Genomic DNA, 15,137 nt, shown 5'->3' with positions numbered 1-15,137 from the left:
AAGGCACACCACACATCCTCCACCTGTCTGCGGACAAGGGCCGGCCCCCCAGCTCCTGGAGTTCACCACCCCAGCCACACCCGCTGCCCTGATACTCACAGGAGGGCCAATGAACCCCCCGGGGCCGACGGGTCCCTGGTGGCCCACGTCTCCTCTCGTCCCGTTGCAGCCATCGTGACCAGGTGGCCCTCTGGGCCCACCTTGCCCCGGGTGTCCCTGGGAAAGAAGAGTAGGTGAGCCTTCTAGCACACGGTCTGGCGTTCTCATGAAGAGCGTGATAAAACACTTCTAAATCTTCCCACCCTGCATGAACCCAAGGGCAAAGAGAACTCAAAACCAGCAGGTGGGTGAATGAAAGATTAAGTAAATGGAGGCACACAGGTTCGGTTCTGAGCAGGAGAAAGGCCTTCAGGACAAAGTTCTGTTTGCCATGGGCTGGGTAAAGAAGTCCATTACCGCCGGTCTATCGGGAGGTCTGTGTCAGCAGGGACGGGTCACGGTAGATTTAAAACTTCTAGAAGGCACTCTGGAAGCGGCTAGGTCTTTCAAGGACAATAAGGGGCCCCATCTTTTGTGCCCAACTGAACTGTAGAGGGTGAGTTGACAGACTCACATCCTTCACAGGAAAGAGATTCACACTCCTCCTGCCCCCCGAAGGGATTTCATCCATGACTTCGCCATATGTAGAAGAACTGATTTCCTCTTATTTGCTTTCGAATAAAGCCAATAAAAGCAACATCTGATGTTCAGAGATGTCGGGGTGGGGGAGGGGAGGGAAGGCAGCATGACCAAATGTCTTTTGAATAGCTAGGGAGTCAGGCTGAGTTAATGACCTGCTGCTTATGTACTACGAGACCATGGCCTATTTTGCTGTTTCTTCCCACGGCACCTGTTTAGATATATGCCATCTTCTTAATCTCTCTAAAATTTTGCTTTTGCTGACAATGGACCAAGCATACATTCCAGAGTGGATTTTTTGAGGCCCCATTAGGATGCCTTTTACACTTACGTTGAGAAATTTGGGACATTTCAAGAGAAATGAACGAATCCTACATAGAGTGCCTGGACCCTGAACGATATTAAGAAACACAACGAGAAGAGTTGCATTTTAATTTCGTTGTCTACCTCTCATCGCTCTCCTTTAGACACTCAAAGCCGCTGCTTTAACTGGGACCCTCAGACAAGCACAGATCCAACAGCCAATCCCCTGGTAGACGAGAGAAATCCCCTCCGCCCTGGAAATCATGGGGTACCATCCATCTCTCCAGCTGAGAGTGCAGCCAGCTGCCTTGGTAGTGGCCAACTACAGGCCTTTTTTTGGGGGTCTCTGAAAGCTGATCCTTCAAATTCAGCCTGAGAAAACAAGCCCGGTGGGTGCTCTGCTCACGATCTGTGCGGTCTTCCATGATGCTTTTCGTAACTCGAGTTCTTCACTCCTCTCCAGAGTGATCTGTCTCCTGTTGGCCTTTCTTGCTCCCTTGGAACTGATCTAAGTCATGTGACATGGCGTGTCAGTCAGACGTTAGTTGGAGACTGTTCTTCAAAGAAAAATTGCAATTACCTTGAACTGACCGCCCGTCTCATGTTCAACATCTAACTGGACATGGCTCTTAAGATCTGACTGCACATCACATTTTATATATGGCTCCTAAGTGGCTAAAATTAGCCCGGGGGCAGATGGCACATGGGTGCATGTGTGTGCAGTTCCAGAGTCCTGTGGTCAGTGGGCGAGGCCATTGTCAGCAGCACGGAGATTCTGCAGAAACCGCTCAGTTACCTGCTTACTGTGACCACTCTCTCATGTGAAGATACTGTCTCTCCAACTTGTGAACTATTTCCTCCTCAGAGTAAATGGGCATACAGTGGAAAAACCAAATATGACTCAGAGTAGCTATACTGTTTTTCCACATCCCTCCTTTTAAACTCAGATTTCGACTTCCAGAAGACAAAACTGACAAGGTGGCCCAAAGAGCTCAAGAAAGCAGTTTAAGAATAGGTGGTTTTGTTACAGGCGGTTGGTAGGAAAATGCTATCATTATTTGTTTATCCCTGAAAATCTACGGATTCTTTGACTCTGACTAATGGGGAAGTGACTACCTTACTTGTTCACACAGCTGTGTGTCCTAACTGGTGCGTGTGAGCCCCCGTCCAGGGGACGCTCCGGGTCAGGTCACCGTCACGCGGGCCTCAGGTCTGCGTGTGGCCTGTCTGTAGCCCTGACCGCCTTCCTGTACCACTGCACAGCCTCCTGGGTGTGCAGCCGGCATTCTGAAGAACCTCCTCTCTGTGATGCACAGCCTCTCTGTGATGGCTCTTCTGTGTTCCCTCCTACAAGGCGGCTGTCCTGCTTCCACAGCTCCGGGAATGCATCTGTTACGTGTGCACACGCGTGTAGATGTGCGTGCTAACACAGGGGCAGGGGGTGTGGGCATGTGGGGTAAGGGCTCGGATGTGTGCACACGAGGGAGGTTCCTGAAGCAGATGTCCTCAAACCTCAGCAGCAGGCGAAAGCATGTGTCATAAACACATCTGTCCCTGCGGCTGGGATCCGTAGGAGGCAGACCCTGGGAATCTGCTCACGGATCCTTGTGAAAGAGGTTGAGAGACAGGCCGCTGTGTTTATTTTTTTTTTATGCCACAAGAAGTAAAGTAAACTAGGTTAGAAAAACACATTTTATTGCATTTTGAGATTTTCTCATGGACAAACCCTGTCTTTTCTTCTCACTTACGCATGGTTCACTAGAGAACTGGGGAAGCGTCACCAACGTCCAGCAGAGGGCGTCCTCCCACCCACCATCTCGGCTGTGCCCCTTTATGTTCAGGTCGCTTTACGGTTCCAACAAAATGTCAAGCCGCATTCTGATTGCACATATCTAACCTGCTAGCCTTCCATTACAAAACCAGGTCCGGTTTTCGCCAAGTAGCCTCGATTCCGAAGCCAAGTGCAGAAGAACATTTACAAAGGAACCAATCTGTGCCGTATTTGATGGGACTCCAGGGGAAAAAGGATGCACTGAGAGCCCTACTTCATTTCGTAAACCAAACAGGAGGCCTAGGTAGAAATGCTTCTGTAAGTCAGGAGCTTGCTTAGCATGTGTTCGGTGTTTTAAAATCCTACAAAATCTTACAAAACACTTACGGGAATTCCATCGGCACCAGGGAATCCGGAAACGCCTCTTGCTCCCTGTAAGGAAGGCAGACAAGCTTACTGTGGGCCGGGACACCCACTGCCCGTCACAAAAGTGGAGGGAACATGAGAAGTCATCATACCACATCTCCTTTTGGTCCTGTGATCCCCGGTGACCCCCTCTCGCCCTTGTCACCTTTGCGGCCCTGCAGTCCTGGGAATCCCTGCAGGCCTGGGGGCCCGGTGTACCCCTGGGGGCCCACTGGCCCTGGCTGGCCCTGCAGAAACAACAGAGTTTAATCACGGTTAATAACAACAGACGAGCATTTTCCAGTGTGCTGCTTTTGAAACGACGCTTTTCATTCTCAAAGAGCTATGATGTCCAGGGAACGTCACATGTAGACAGTTCTATCTCCTGCCACAATTGCCACAGAGTGACTTCTGGCTAAGAAAGAAGGCCTAGAGTGTTAAAAGAAAAAAAACATGTTAAATGTGAGAAAAAAAAATCATCCTAGATCACTAATGTCGCGTTACTGTGAAATGCTGGCATTAGGTTGGGATGAAAGAATCCGCTTACTTGGCTTTTAAAAAAAATTTTAATGTTTATTTATTTATTTTTGAGAGAGAGAGAGTGAGAAAGCGTGAGCAGGGGAAGGGCAGAGAGAGAGGGAGACACAGAATCTGAAGCAGGCTCCCGGCTCCCAGCTGTCTGCACAGAGCTCGACGCGGGGATCGAACCCACAGACCGTGAGATCATGACCTGAGCCGAAGTCGGACGCTTAACTGACTGAGCCACGCAGGCACCCCTTACCTGGCTTTTTTTTTTTTAAAATAAAAAATGTGTTCTCAGTTAACAGGAAAATTCCAAACAGATTTCCAATATTTTATCTCTACTCAGTATAATGCCTGTAACAGGATGGAAATGTATATGGCACTTAGGTATCAAAATGATCCCCAGATGTTTAAGTGATCAGATAATCTCCCGTCTACACACATACTACACGCACACACAGAGAAACATTAAAGGTGTCTGAAGCCTGTAACAATCCACACCCGTGGCCATCGGACATGAGTGGCCATTATTTAAAAAAAAGACAAAATGATGTGCTGGTGAGCACACGGAGAAATCAGAGCCCTCGGCACTGCGTGTGGGGATGTAAAACGGCACGGCCGACGTGGAACAGGATGGTGGGTCCTCAAAAATTAAACAGAGAATTGCCATTCCATCCAGCAACCCACTTCTGGGAGAATCCTCAAAATCGCTGGGAGTGGAGACCGAACAGGTGCTTGGACGCCTGTGTTCGCTGTAGCATCTTCCCCAGCAGCCAAAGGGCAGACGCACGGCGTTTCCTGGGAGATGGTGAGCATACAAAATGGGGTCCATCCACGCCACGGGCGATTATTCACCTGGCCGGGGGGTGTGGGGGCCTCACCTCCCAACACTGCCGATGCCTGTGGATGTGGGGCCCAGGTGCGGGGGATGCGGTCAGAATTTCTCGGAGGTGGAAGATACGGATGGAGGTTAAGATCGAGTCGATGGATGAGACCTGCCCCGAAGCTCAGGACCCCTGCCTCCTCCAACAAAGGGTGATTTGGGATGCCCCCTTAGGGCTCCCTCTGGGCCAGGTCAGTTCTGGAGATGATGGGTTCTCTTGCTGTACCCTCCTCGTGTTCCGGAGGGTCCGGTCAAGGTGGAACTCACCAGATACTCCGTCTGAGTGCAAGCATCGCAGGCAGTGGTGAAGCCAGGGTATTTCGTGTCTTTGAACAATGCGGTAAAAGGGGGCTATCGCCCCTTTCTTGTCTCCCCCTCGTTGAGGAGGGTTGTGCTGGAAGGTGGGTAGCCCTGACCATATGAACACACGAACCCCAGGCTCACCCTAGGCTAGTGCTCAGGGCCTTCTGCCTGCTATATTTGCTGGAAGTGTGGGGACAAAACGTGCTTTGATTCTGATTTTTACGGATCTTCTCCAGTCGTAATCATTTTTGTTTTGTTGGCACTGTTAGAATACCACCTTCTTGTGATTATGCGGTATGCCCCAAGCCCTCGAATGCCCCCAGTCATGGTGAGGCTCGCACGGCGAGCGTCCTTTTGGGCGTAAAATGTTCTTCAGTAACACTGTCACTTTTACTGTCTACAAAGTTCATCCCCATCTGGGGGGCTCACTGCACGCCTCCAACTAGGAGCGGCACCTACTGTTAACCACAGCAGAACATGTGTGTCTTCATGATGAAAAACCACATTCTTGTCGTGCCTTCAGTAACCTCTCCTCGGTTCCCTTTGATGGGAAAAGTGATAGCGACATCATGTACTCACTTTCCTGCCATTGTCAGTAAACTTCTTTTCAGCCTTTGTTTCTTGGATGGGAAGTCTGGCTTTTGGAATGAGCCTTTCCTCTTCTGAGGCGTGCTATCACTGTGAAATTCCCATAACACAACACAGACCCTTTAAAGGGGCTTCTAGCACATTCACAGTGTTCTCTACCCACCAGTTCTATCTAGGTCTAGAACATTCCCATCACCCCAAACGGAAACCCGTACCCACTGAGCAGACACTCCTCACTGCCCCTATATTTGCTGTCTGCTCTCCGTGTCTGTGGGATCTATCCATTCTGGGTATTTCACATATATGGAGTCATATGTATGATATGTGACCTTTTGTGCCTGGCTTCTTCCACTTACCATAGAATTTCTGAGGTTCTCCCATGGGGTAGCACCTGCAGTACCCCATTCACTTCCACGGCTGAATCATACTCATTGTATGGAGAGACCACAATTTGTCCATTTCATCCATTCATGGGCATTTACGGGGTTCCCACCTTAGGGCCATTGTGGCTCGTGCTACCATGGACGTGCACGTACAATTACCTGTGTGAGTGCCTGTTTTCGATTCTTCTGGGTACAGACTTCGGAACGGAATGGCTGTGCCTTCTGGCAATTGTCTAACTTTTTCAGGAACTGCCAGACTGCTTCCCACAGTGGCTGCATCACGTCCATTCCCAGCAGCGGTTTGTGAGGGTTCCAGATTTCTCCACACCCTTGCTAGCACTCGCTCTTTTCCCTTTCTTAGAAGTTCTAGCCATCGTGGTGGGTGTGAGGATGGTGACATTCTGAGGAGTTTATCTTGAGCTTCTGACAGATGGGACATTTCACAAATTCCATCCAGCTTCCGCCCTGGGGAAGGGCCAGGAAGAGTCTGGAGAAAATCTGAATCAGACCTTCGTCCCCACGGACTGGACCCTCGCTCTTGCCCACAGTGCAAAACGCTGTGCTGTTGAGGCGAAGTGGACATTGACGTCAAGGTCAAGGACCTTGCTCTGAATGTTTTAGTCATCAGGCCTGAGATTTCCCCGAGGATATCCTGCCGGCCAGGGCATCCAGTGTGTCTGTCAAGAGCAGTTGGAATGATCAGCTAATGAAAAGGAGCTTCCTCTGTGCTAATTATCACCAACTTCCACCCTTAGTGGGAAGGTCACGGTCGGAAAACCTATTTCCATCTCTTCCCTTCCTTTTGTTCTAAGTGACGTTAAAAATAAAAATTACCCCAGAAGGAGACGTCTAGTTTGAATGTCTCTGCATAAACCTCAAGGGCTCCTGAGAGTCTTGCGGCGCACTTGACAAAAGCATTCCTGAGAAACATTTCTTAAAAGCCAGCAGACGCTGTGAAAGGAGTGGAGGGACCATGTGCTGTGACCCCCGTCCCGCCAGGCGATCTGATTCAGATCTACGTGTTACTCGCTGGGAGACAGGACAAAGGAAAAAGCATCATTAAATCGCGTATCTTCTGGGATGAAGTGCCTGTTATAGGTTTTATTTTTAAAAATCTTTAAAAATGTTTCTATTTTTGAGAGAGTGCAGGACGGGGTGGGACAGAGAGAGGGGGACAGAGGATCTGAAGCGGGGTCTGCACCAACAGCCGTGAGCCCGACATGGGGCTCGAACTCACGAAGCAGGAGATCATGAGCTGAGCTGAAGTCTGACGCTTAACTGACTGAGCCGCCCAGGCGCCCCCGTCTTGGTTTGAAAAAACGGTTTATCTTATTTTACCCCCATGCCAAACACGTGACAACTGTCACCCCCCACTTGAGAGGAGACAGCGGGGGCTCTGGAAGGAGCCCAGTATCATGAAGTTGGGTGGGGAGTGGGCCAGTTCTGAAGCTTCCGTGTTCCATTACATCATTGCTGCTCTGAGTGAGGTCCTCGACCTGAATCAGCTCCATCTGGGAGCTTGAGAGAAATGCGGAGTCCCAGGCTTGGCCCGGACCCTCCTGGAGCTTCAGTGACCACCCTCCCCGGGGGGTTTCTTTGTACAGTAGCCTGGGAGGCTTACTGCTCAACACCCCTCCCCCTGCGACATTCTCACAGAAGCAGGTATCTTTTAATAAAAATCTCATTTAATAAAAAATGAAGTCAGGTCTTAGAAGAACAGTTGAGCGTTTACTGCATCAGGCAGAGGAAGATCTAATATTTACGTTTGTTAAGTACTATTTCTAATGAACTTTTCTGGGTCTTAGGCTTCAGTGGGATCTGCAACAGGCCAGAATCAACTTTGCTCCCTGTGAGGACGGAAGGTTGCTCATCATGTCTCCTTCTTGAAATCACTCCTGGAGCCCGTGTGGGATCCAGGGTCGGCGGTGGAAGCTGAAGTCTGGAAAGGTGGATAGAATGCGTCCAGACTTGAATACACATTGCTCAAATACCGCGGCTGCGGCCAGAATGCACTTCAAGGCCTGAGACTCTTACTAAGCTTTCCTGAACTTGGAATTTTCACTTCTGAGAAAAGGGCAGAATATAACCAGCTATGTGCACGCGGGGGTGACTCCGGGCCTGCGGACGCGGACACGAAGGTGGGGCGCTGATCATGAAGCGGGGCCCGAGAAGTGTGGCCTCACACGCGGCCCCAAGGGGGTGCCTGTTTCCATCCGCAGCTTGTTAACCTTACAGCTCTCTGTGGGGAGGAAGGTAAAAAAAAAAAAAAAATAGCTTCCTTTATCAGAGAAGGATAAAGAGAAATGTTTCCAAGGATAAAACCCTGCTTCACTGCACATCAGGATTTTTAATTTACAGTACAGTATTTTCCTGCTCGAATAAGAATAAGCTTTTCACTTACTGGCCAACATGTGAATAGTAGGAAATCCCTTCTCTTTCTGAAGTTGACTCTTCCTGTCTTGCCTTTTATGGGCAGCGGGCCCCAGCAGACACCCCATATCCTCTCCCGTCCCCTGGGGGGCCCCTCCCTTCCTCGGCTGCTGGCGGTGCGTTCCAGGCCTTCCCGGCCCTTCCGATGCTGCCCTTCTCGGTGACCCTCTGGGGATTCCAGCCAAGGTCCCAGCTCGTTAGAAAATACGTCAAATGGCCCAGAAGCTGGGCAGGGCTACCTTTGAGGATCCAAGAAAACAATTCCTTCAGCTACAACTCAGACTTCGTCGCCGTTCTTAGGGTGAGTGAGTTTTTTGATGGCCCTGGCCGGGTGAGTCTGTACCATTTTCTGAGCTCATGATAACGTGGAGGCATCGGAACAGGACAGAACCTGTACGATAACAATCAGCAGTAACGAGCAGCCGCCCGATCCACGCGAGACAGAGCCCGTGGTCGGTCCGCCACCCTTTGCCTGTGGCTTCTTTGGCGTAACAGAACACCAGCCCTGCCCCGGCTACCATTCCGAATCACGGATTCCACCTATATGAGGTAGAACTATACTGGCCTTGGAAGTCCTGCTCTCCAAAATTATTTGGCACTGGCCACAGCACCAGCATCTATGCAAAGCAAATACATCCACACGTAAGGAAATAAACCGTGACCCTCGTCTGGTTCCATGTACACATGTGTGGTCAAAAAGGGTCACAGACCCGAGTGTAGGAGCTAAAACTCTAACTTTCTGAAGAAAAGCACACAGGGAAGAGTCTTAGCGACTTTGCATTAGGCAACTGTTTCTTAGACGCGCCCCAGAGATCATGAACCGTAAAAGAAAAATGTTGAAAACACCAGAAGGCTTGATCTTAAAGGTACCATCAAGAAATAAAGAGCAGCTACAGATGGGGGGGGGCATATTTCCAGAACACATATGTTTGATACGTGACTTTTGTCCAGAGTACAGACAGAACACCCAGAAATCGAGGACAGAGACACTCGATATGAGATCTGAACCCACTCTTCCTCAGAGAAGACGACCAGAGGGAAGCCAGTCCACACTGGTGCCACCAGGGAGGGCTACGGTCAGGACAGCCCCCCAGGAGTGGGTCGCCCGGCAGGACGGTGTGCCAGGACCATGCCGGGGAGGCTGCCGGTGTGATGCGGAATGGGCAGCCTCTCTGGGAAAGTGTGGCAGTTTCTTATAAAGTTAAACATCTGCTTGCCGTTAAGACCTGTAGGTAAACGTTCATAGCAGTTTGGTTTATTTCAGCTGAAACCCTGGATGTCCAGCGGCTGATGAGTGTAGGAACTGGTACGTTCGTAAAATGGAATACCACTTAGCAACACGAGGGGGGAAATGACCTGATGTGTGCAACATGGAGGACGGATCTCGGGGCGTCATGGTGAGGGAAGCTCATCCCACCCATCCCGCTGGTAGGATGCTATGCTGATATCTGACTTACGACATTCAGAGAAAGCCAAACTAGGCACAGGAAACAGAGCAGTGGTGGCCAGAGGTGGAGGCAAAGGGAGGGAAGAGACAGACTTTTGGGGCTCATGGACCTGTCTTCCTTCACGATTACATGTAGCTGTACACGACTGTCAGTATCCACTAAATTGCATGCAAAATATTACCTCGACAAAATTAACTTAAATACAAGTGAAGAGAAGAGTCTGGTAAAGACACACATTAAGAGGACAAGTCTGGGGGCGCCTGGGTGGCTCAGTCAGTTGAGCGTCCGACTTCAGCCCAGCTCATGATCTCAGGGTTCATGAGTTTGAGCCCCGCATCGGGCTCTGTGTGGAAGGCTCAGAGCCTGGAGCCTGCTTCGGATTCTGTGTCTCCTCTCCCTCTCCCCCTCCCCTGCTCACACACTCTCTCTCTCTTAAAAATAATAAACATGAAAAAGTTAAGGGGCGTCTGGGTGGCTCAGTCGGTTAAGTGTCCGACTTTGGCTCAGGTCATGATCTCATGGTCTGTGGGTTTGAGCCCTGCATTGGGCTCTGTGCTGGGAGCCTGGAGCTTGCTTCGAATTCTGTGTCTCCCTCTCTCTCTGCCCCTCCCCCACTCATGCTTTGTCTCTTTCAAAAATAAATAAATGTTAAAAAAAAGAAAAAGAAAAAAAAAAAGAAGAGAAGCCTGAAGTTGATGGGCTTGTTGGATACGACCAAGTCCTTCTGGAACATTCTTACGAATGAATTTATAAGGTCACTAATGTTTCAGAAAGGAAGAAGGAAGAGGGGACACTTTTAAAACGCCTTATTAAAAATACACTTAGCCAAATGCTTTTTAAAAACGTCTGCCAGGGAGATGAAAAAAAAAAAAAAACAAACCCGAACTGCAGAAACTAAGGGCTGGTCTGGAGTCCAGTCCGGAATCTGGTCTGTGGCACTTGATGTGGACAGAAAGGAGGGCCGTCTGCACTCAGCCTGACGAGCGGCCGGACTGGAAGTGGGTCAGGACCAAAGAGAAGGCCAGGTGGTCCTGGCCTCCACGATGCACAGTCTTCAGAAAGAACACACCAGAGGCATCACCTCTACTCGTAAGATGCTTGCTGTACAGTTTTACCTGAAATGAGTCACATTTTACAGCAGAGGAGAAATGGGTCAGCTCCCGGTCCCCACCCACAGGAGCAGGACGTCTGCAAACTCTGCTCCTTCTTCTAAAAATAGGCAGCACATGGGCCGTCCCACTCGATGGCTTTTACCCCAATGTGAGGCCACGCTTTTTACAGTCTGGATGTGACGCTGCCTGGCATATGTCAGAAAAGCCGAACTTCTGGGAAAGCCTTCCCCTGCTTGCGGCAATAAATACATTTCGTTTGCCCGAAACCGACTACTTGCCTAACATATCGGCTTGGTTTCTCAAGCCTCCCGGCCCCCAAGAAGACATGGAGTTGGATGTGGATGAACTGAGGGCCTCGGGGAGCCCAGGCGGCAGCCAAGAATGGGCTGGAAGAGCAGATTCTGGGACCACAGGTGTCCCGTAGGCAGGAAATGCTCTAACTGAGCTCTGACTACACGGAAAACAGTATTAGTGCCCAGAGTAACCGCAGCAAATGGCCTTCGTGTCCTTATGAGTGATACAAGGGCTCCTGGCTGTACTTAGGTATCAGAAAGTGACAACCAGAATACGAGGCGATTTTGGAGTTACCAAATCAGGCAACCGCAGGTAACTAAAACAGCCGTCTACGTGTACGGTCTCAGTGGAGACCATTCATTTCCATGTGCCAAGACTCCGCCGGTCTCCTTAGATCATACTCCTAGGCCACGGTTGAGTGTGACGTGACTCACGGCAGACCCTGTGCGTTTCTCTCACGGCCCTGTGATTGGCAAACAAGCCCTGGGGGGGATGCCTGCACACAGGGGAGCTGCAGAAGACACCCTGTGTGTGGGGCCTCCTGATGCTGGCTCCCCTGATGAGGTCATCAACTGGCCGGCAGGAGTGCGGAATGCCTTTTGGATGTTGGTGGCATGGACTAGGAGCAGGACCAACAGTTCTATCTAGCTTGCTTTTAGAATAAACACAGTCACCTGAAAGAAAACTATTCTTGAGGTTGGCATTATATTGATTTTTTTAAATATTTATTTTTGAGAGAGAGAGAGAGAGCATGCACACAAGCAGGGGAGGGGCAGAGAGAGAGGGAGACACAGAATCGGAAGCAGGCTCCAGGCTCTGAACTGTCAGCACAGAGTCCGAAGTGGGGCTTGAACCCACAAACCATGAGATCGTGACCTGGGCTGAAGTCGGATGCTTAACCCACTGAACCACCCAGGCGCCCCTGGAAATCCATATTTTTAACAAGGTCCCCAAGCAACTCAGATGCAAAGCCAGGTTTGGGAGTCAGGGGACAAATATAATTCTCACACAGGACAGGTGAGGGGACAGCCCAGGGAGGTGGAGGTCTTAACCCATAGCTCTGCTGGCCCTCCGCCCGAGAGCACTTCATGACATCCTCCAGATGTCACGGTCAGGGTGACCCCCTTCGCTGACTCTAGGGGACTGTATGCTTGTGTTCGTCAAGTGAATGTAAGACCTCCTCTCACTTTACGACCCAAGGACTGCTTCCTCACTCCCCTGCACAGAGGACTGTGTGACCCTCCCCAAGGTGGACGGGAACTGTAGCCCAGCAAAATGCGTCAGGATGGAACTTTCCATATTTTCAGCATTTACAATGTTTTTGCTTCCAAGAGTTAAAGAAGAAAACTCCCGAGGGTCAGTGACCTTATTCCAGTGGTTGAAAAAACTCCAGCAGGGGCCATACTGGTTCACTCTGGTTGCTTTGGATCTGATGATGCTCCTATATCCAGTCTTTGGAGACTCCCGGGGTCTCCTTGGGAGGACCTGAAACCCCCACCACTCATTTCAAAGGGAGCCGGTCTCCACAGAGCCCAAGAGCAGACTGTTTCCCAGAACGCTATGCAGTTTGGGGCCGTTTTCTTGATCCCTTGTAATATTTTCTTTTCTGAGGATAATGATTTCATTCCCTTTAACAAAATGAGACATCCCTCACCTTTTAAAAGAAAACCTGGCTAATGTACCCCAAAGTAAGTCATTAGAAGTTTTAAGAGCAGTAACCATGTTTTTTTTTTTTTTTAATTTTTTTTTTTAACGTTTATTTTTGAGACAGAGAGAGACAGAGCATGAACAGGGGAGGGGCAGAGAAAGAGGAAGACACAGAATCTGAAGCCGGCTCCAGGCTCTGAGCTGTCAGCACAGAGCCCGACGCAGGGCTCGAACTCATGGACCGTGAGATCATGACCTGAGCCGAAGTCGGACGCTTAACCAACAAAGCCACCCAGGCGCCCCAGTAACCATGTTTTATGCGCATTTTGTGAGAAGTTGGAAGTGATGAGTTCAAACAGTGGATGCAGTTATGCATTTAAGTTCAGATCCAGCTGTGGAAAAGCAGCTTGGCTCGGAGCAAGTCAGGGCTGACAGAGGTCCCCGTGGTCACAGGAAGCATCACTGTGTGCACTGTCCTACTCTAGAAGGCTGGGTAAGCCCTAAAGGTGGTGGTTTGTCACTTGCGTAGGCCTCAGGGCTCCTGAGTGCGGGGTGACGTGGGACGCTCCCCGCCAAGTGGCCTGATGGACGTTCCCAACACCAACGTCCCTTACCTACAGGTGTTGGGAAAAGGCTTTCTGCTTGTAGACCACTTTTACGACCATTATAACGAGTTCATGGTTTCTGGGGCACTTTTGAAGCACAGTGCCAGTGCCTAAGACTGTGGGGGGCTATCGCCCTCTGGTTCTGTCCCCCAGTATGCCAAAGTGTGTCACCTACAGCCTTAGATCCCTCCCTCACTCTGCTCCAGCCCGTGGAATTACTGATCTGGTTCTGCACTGGGCAGGTGATCTGGTTCTGCACTGTTGGGGAGAGGGCTTTTCAGGCGTCAGTGTGGATCACAAAGGCAGAGCACCCAGACTCATGGGGAGGGATGCCGGCCTTATCAAAACTGTGTACGATCGGATAAAGAGAGATCAGCCGCCGAAATCAAGACCTAGGAAACCAGGCCAGGGTTTTGGAATGCCGGGACTCCCGCCCCCAGGGATTTACTTCTGGTAATCTTTGAACCACGCTGTTTTGAGGACAACTGTTAGCGATAAACGGAACACGCTGGAACCATTCTGCACAACCACCGTACCTCAGGAGGAGCAAAGGTTACAGACAAAAGGGGTGTTTGCCAACTGGGGTCTGGGAAAAGCTATAAAAGGAAGCTTTTCGACACTAGCTGAATGTTTCTTTTTAGAATAAAAATTTCACTCTGTATCAACAGAAGACACCTTCTCACTGCCTCCTCCTACACTGCGGGTCAGAGGAACGCGGTGCAGTTCCCGAGGCTGGCACTGGGTGGCAGTCAGTCGCGCTTTTGGGAGCGAGACCCCGCCCCACTTCAGACTTCAGGTTTGTCGCGTCCAAGATTTTGGGACTGTTCTGGGTGACGATGACCCCCTTCCGTGGGACAGAGGGCAGGCCCCTCAGTTGTCATGGGGAGCTAACCTCCCAGGGGGAAAATTCTGATGAAAATGTTCACGGCAGAATTCCAACGGTGTCGAAAGAGCGTATCAAATTCCGGTTTTCTCTTCATGGGGCACTTGAACTAACAGTAATTAATTATCTTGTACTTCCCTTCCCTTTTGACTTGCCCAAAGGAATGTGTTCTAAGTACACAGAAATAGCGGAGGACCCGTTAGACCCAGACCCAGTGCAGAGTTCCAGGAGACAGCAAAGTAATAAGTGCAACCAACATTTCTAGAGTGGAGCGTTCACGGTGCGGAAAACTTTCCACCAGCAAACGGATTTAATCCCCATGGCACCTCTACGGGGCAGGTGCTGTTCCCATATTGGCTCCAAGGATGGATTCGTGCCCAGCTTTGTGGGACGTGCCCAGAAGGCAACGTCAAGGCGCCTACGAACGCCCCTTGAGTAACGGACATGACTTGGGACCCTGAATCATCTGTTTCACTGATTTTCACGAGGCTACAACAAAGCCAAAAGCAATGGCCAAAGTGACAAAGCCAAACAGATGTACGCCTGGGGTTCGCGCAGACCCAACAGAACAGAGCCAGTCACCTCCCTGGGAGATTATCTGAGAACCTGCTTCTCTGCTTTAACCCAACGCTGCTCAATTGCCGCCATTTCACGGCTCATTAATCCGCCTCCTGCTAGAAAGTGACCGGGGCAGAAAGAGAAGGTGAAACTCCAAGTCACTTCTGTTACTTTTTAGCAACTCTGGTCAAGAGGTATGCGGGGGGGGGGGGGGGGGGGGGGGGGGGGGGAAAGAGGACGGGGGGAGGGGGGGGGGGGGGGGGGGGGGGCCCCCATAGCGGCGTCTCTTGGGGCGCGCTGCCTACCCGCTGGGGGGGGGAGACC

General features: G+C 50.5%; 1 protein-coding gene across 2 annotated transcripts in view; it reads right to left on the bottom strand.

Annotated features, from left to right (window-relative positions):
- Positions 1–15,137, bottom strand: part of COL4A2 (collagen type IV alpha 2 chain) — a 176,446-nt gene that overhangs the window by 68,455 nt on the left and 92,854 nt on the right. For both annotated transcript variants that reach the window (XM_049647211.1, XM_049647210.1), the window contains exons 5-7: positions 3,271–3,405; positions 3,140–3,184; positions 100–216 (exon numbers count right to left, since the gene is read on the bottom strand). In XM_049647211.1, the coding sequence (XP_049503168.1) occupies positions 100–216; positions 3,140–3,184; positions 3,271–3,405 (297 nt within the window). The remainder of the gene's footprint in view (positions 1–99; positions 217–3,139; positions 3,185–3,270; positions 3,406–15,137) is intronic.

Source organism: Panthera uncia (genome assembly GCF_023721935.1).
Source record: "Panthera uncia isolate 11264 chromosome A1 unlocalized genomic scaffold, Puncia_PCG_1.0 HiC_scaffold_16, whole genome shotgun sequence".
NCBI classification, from domain to species: Eukaryota; Metazoa; Chordata; class Mammalia; order Carnivora; family Felidae; genus Panthera; species Panthera uncia.
Note: the sequence above shows the minus strand (reverse complement) of the source record. Positions and strands in the feature narration are given on the sequence as shown.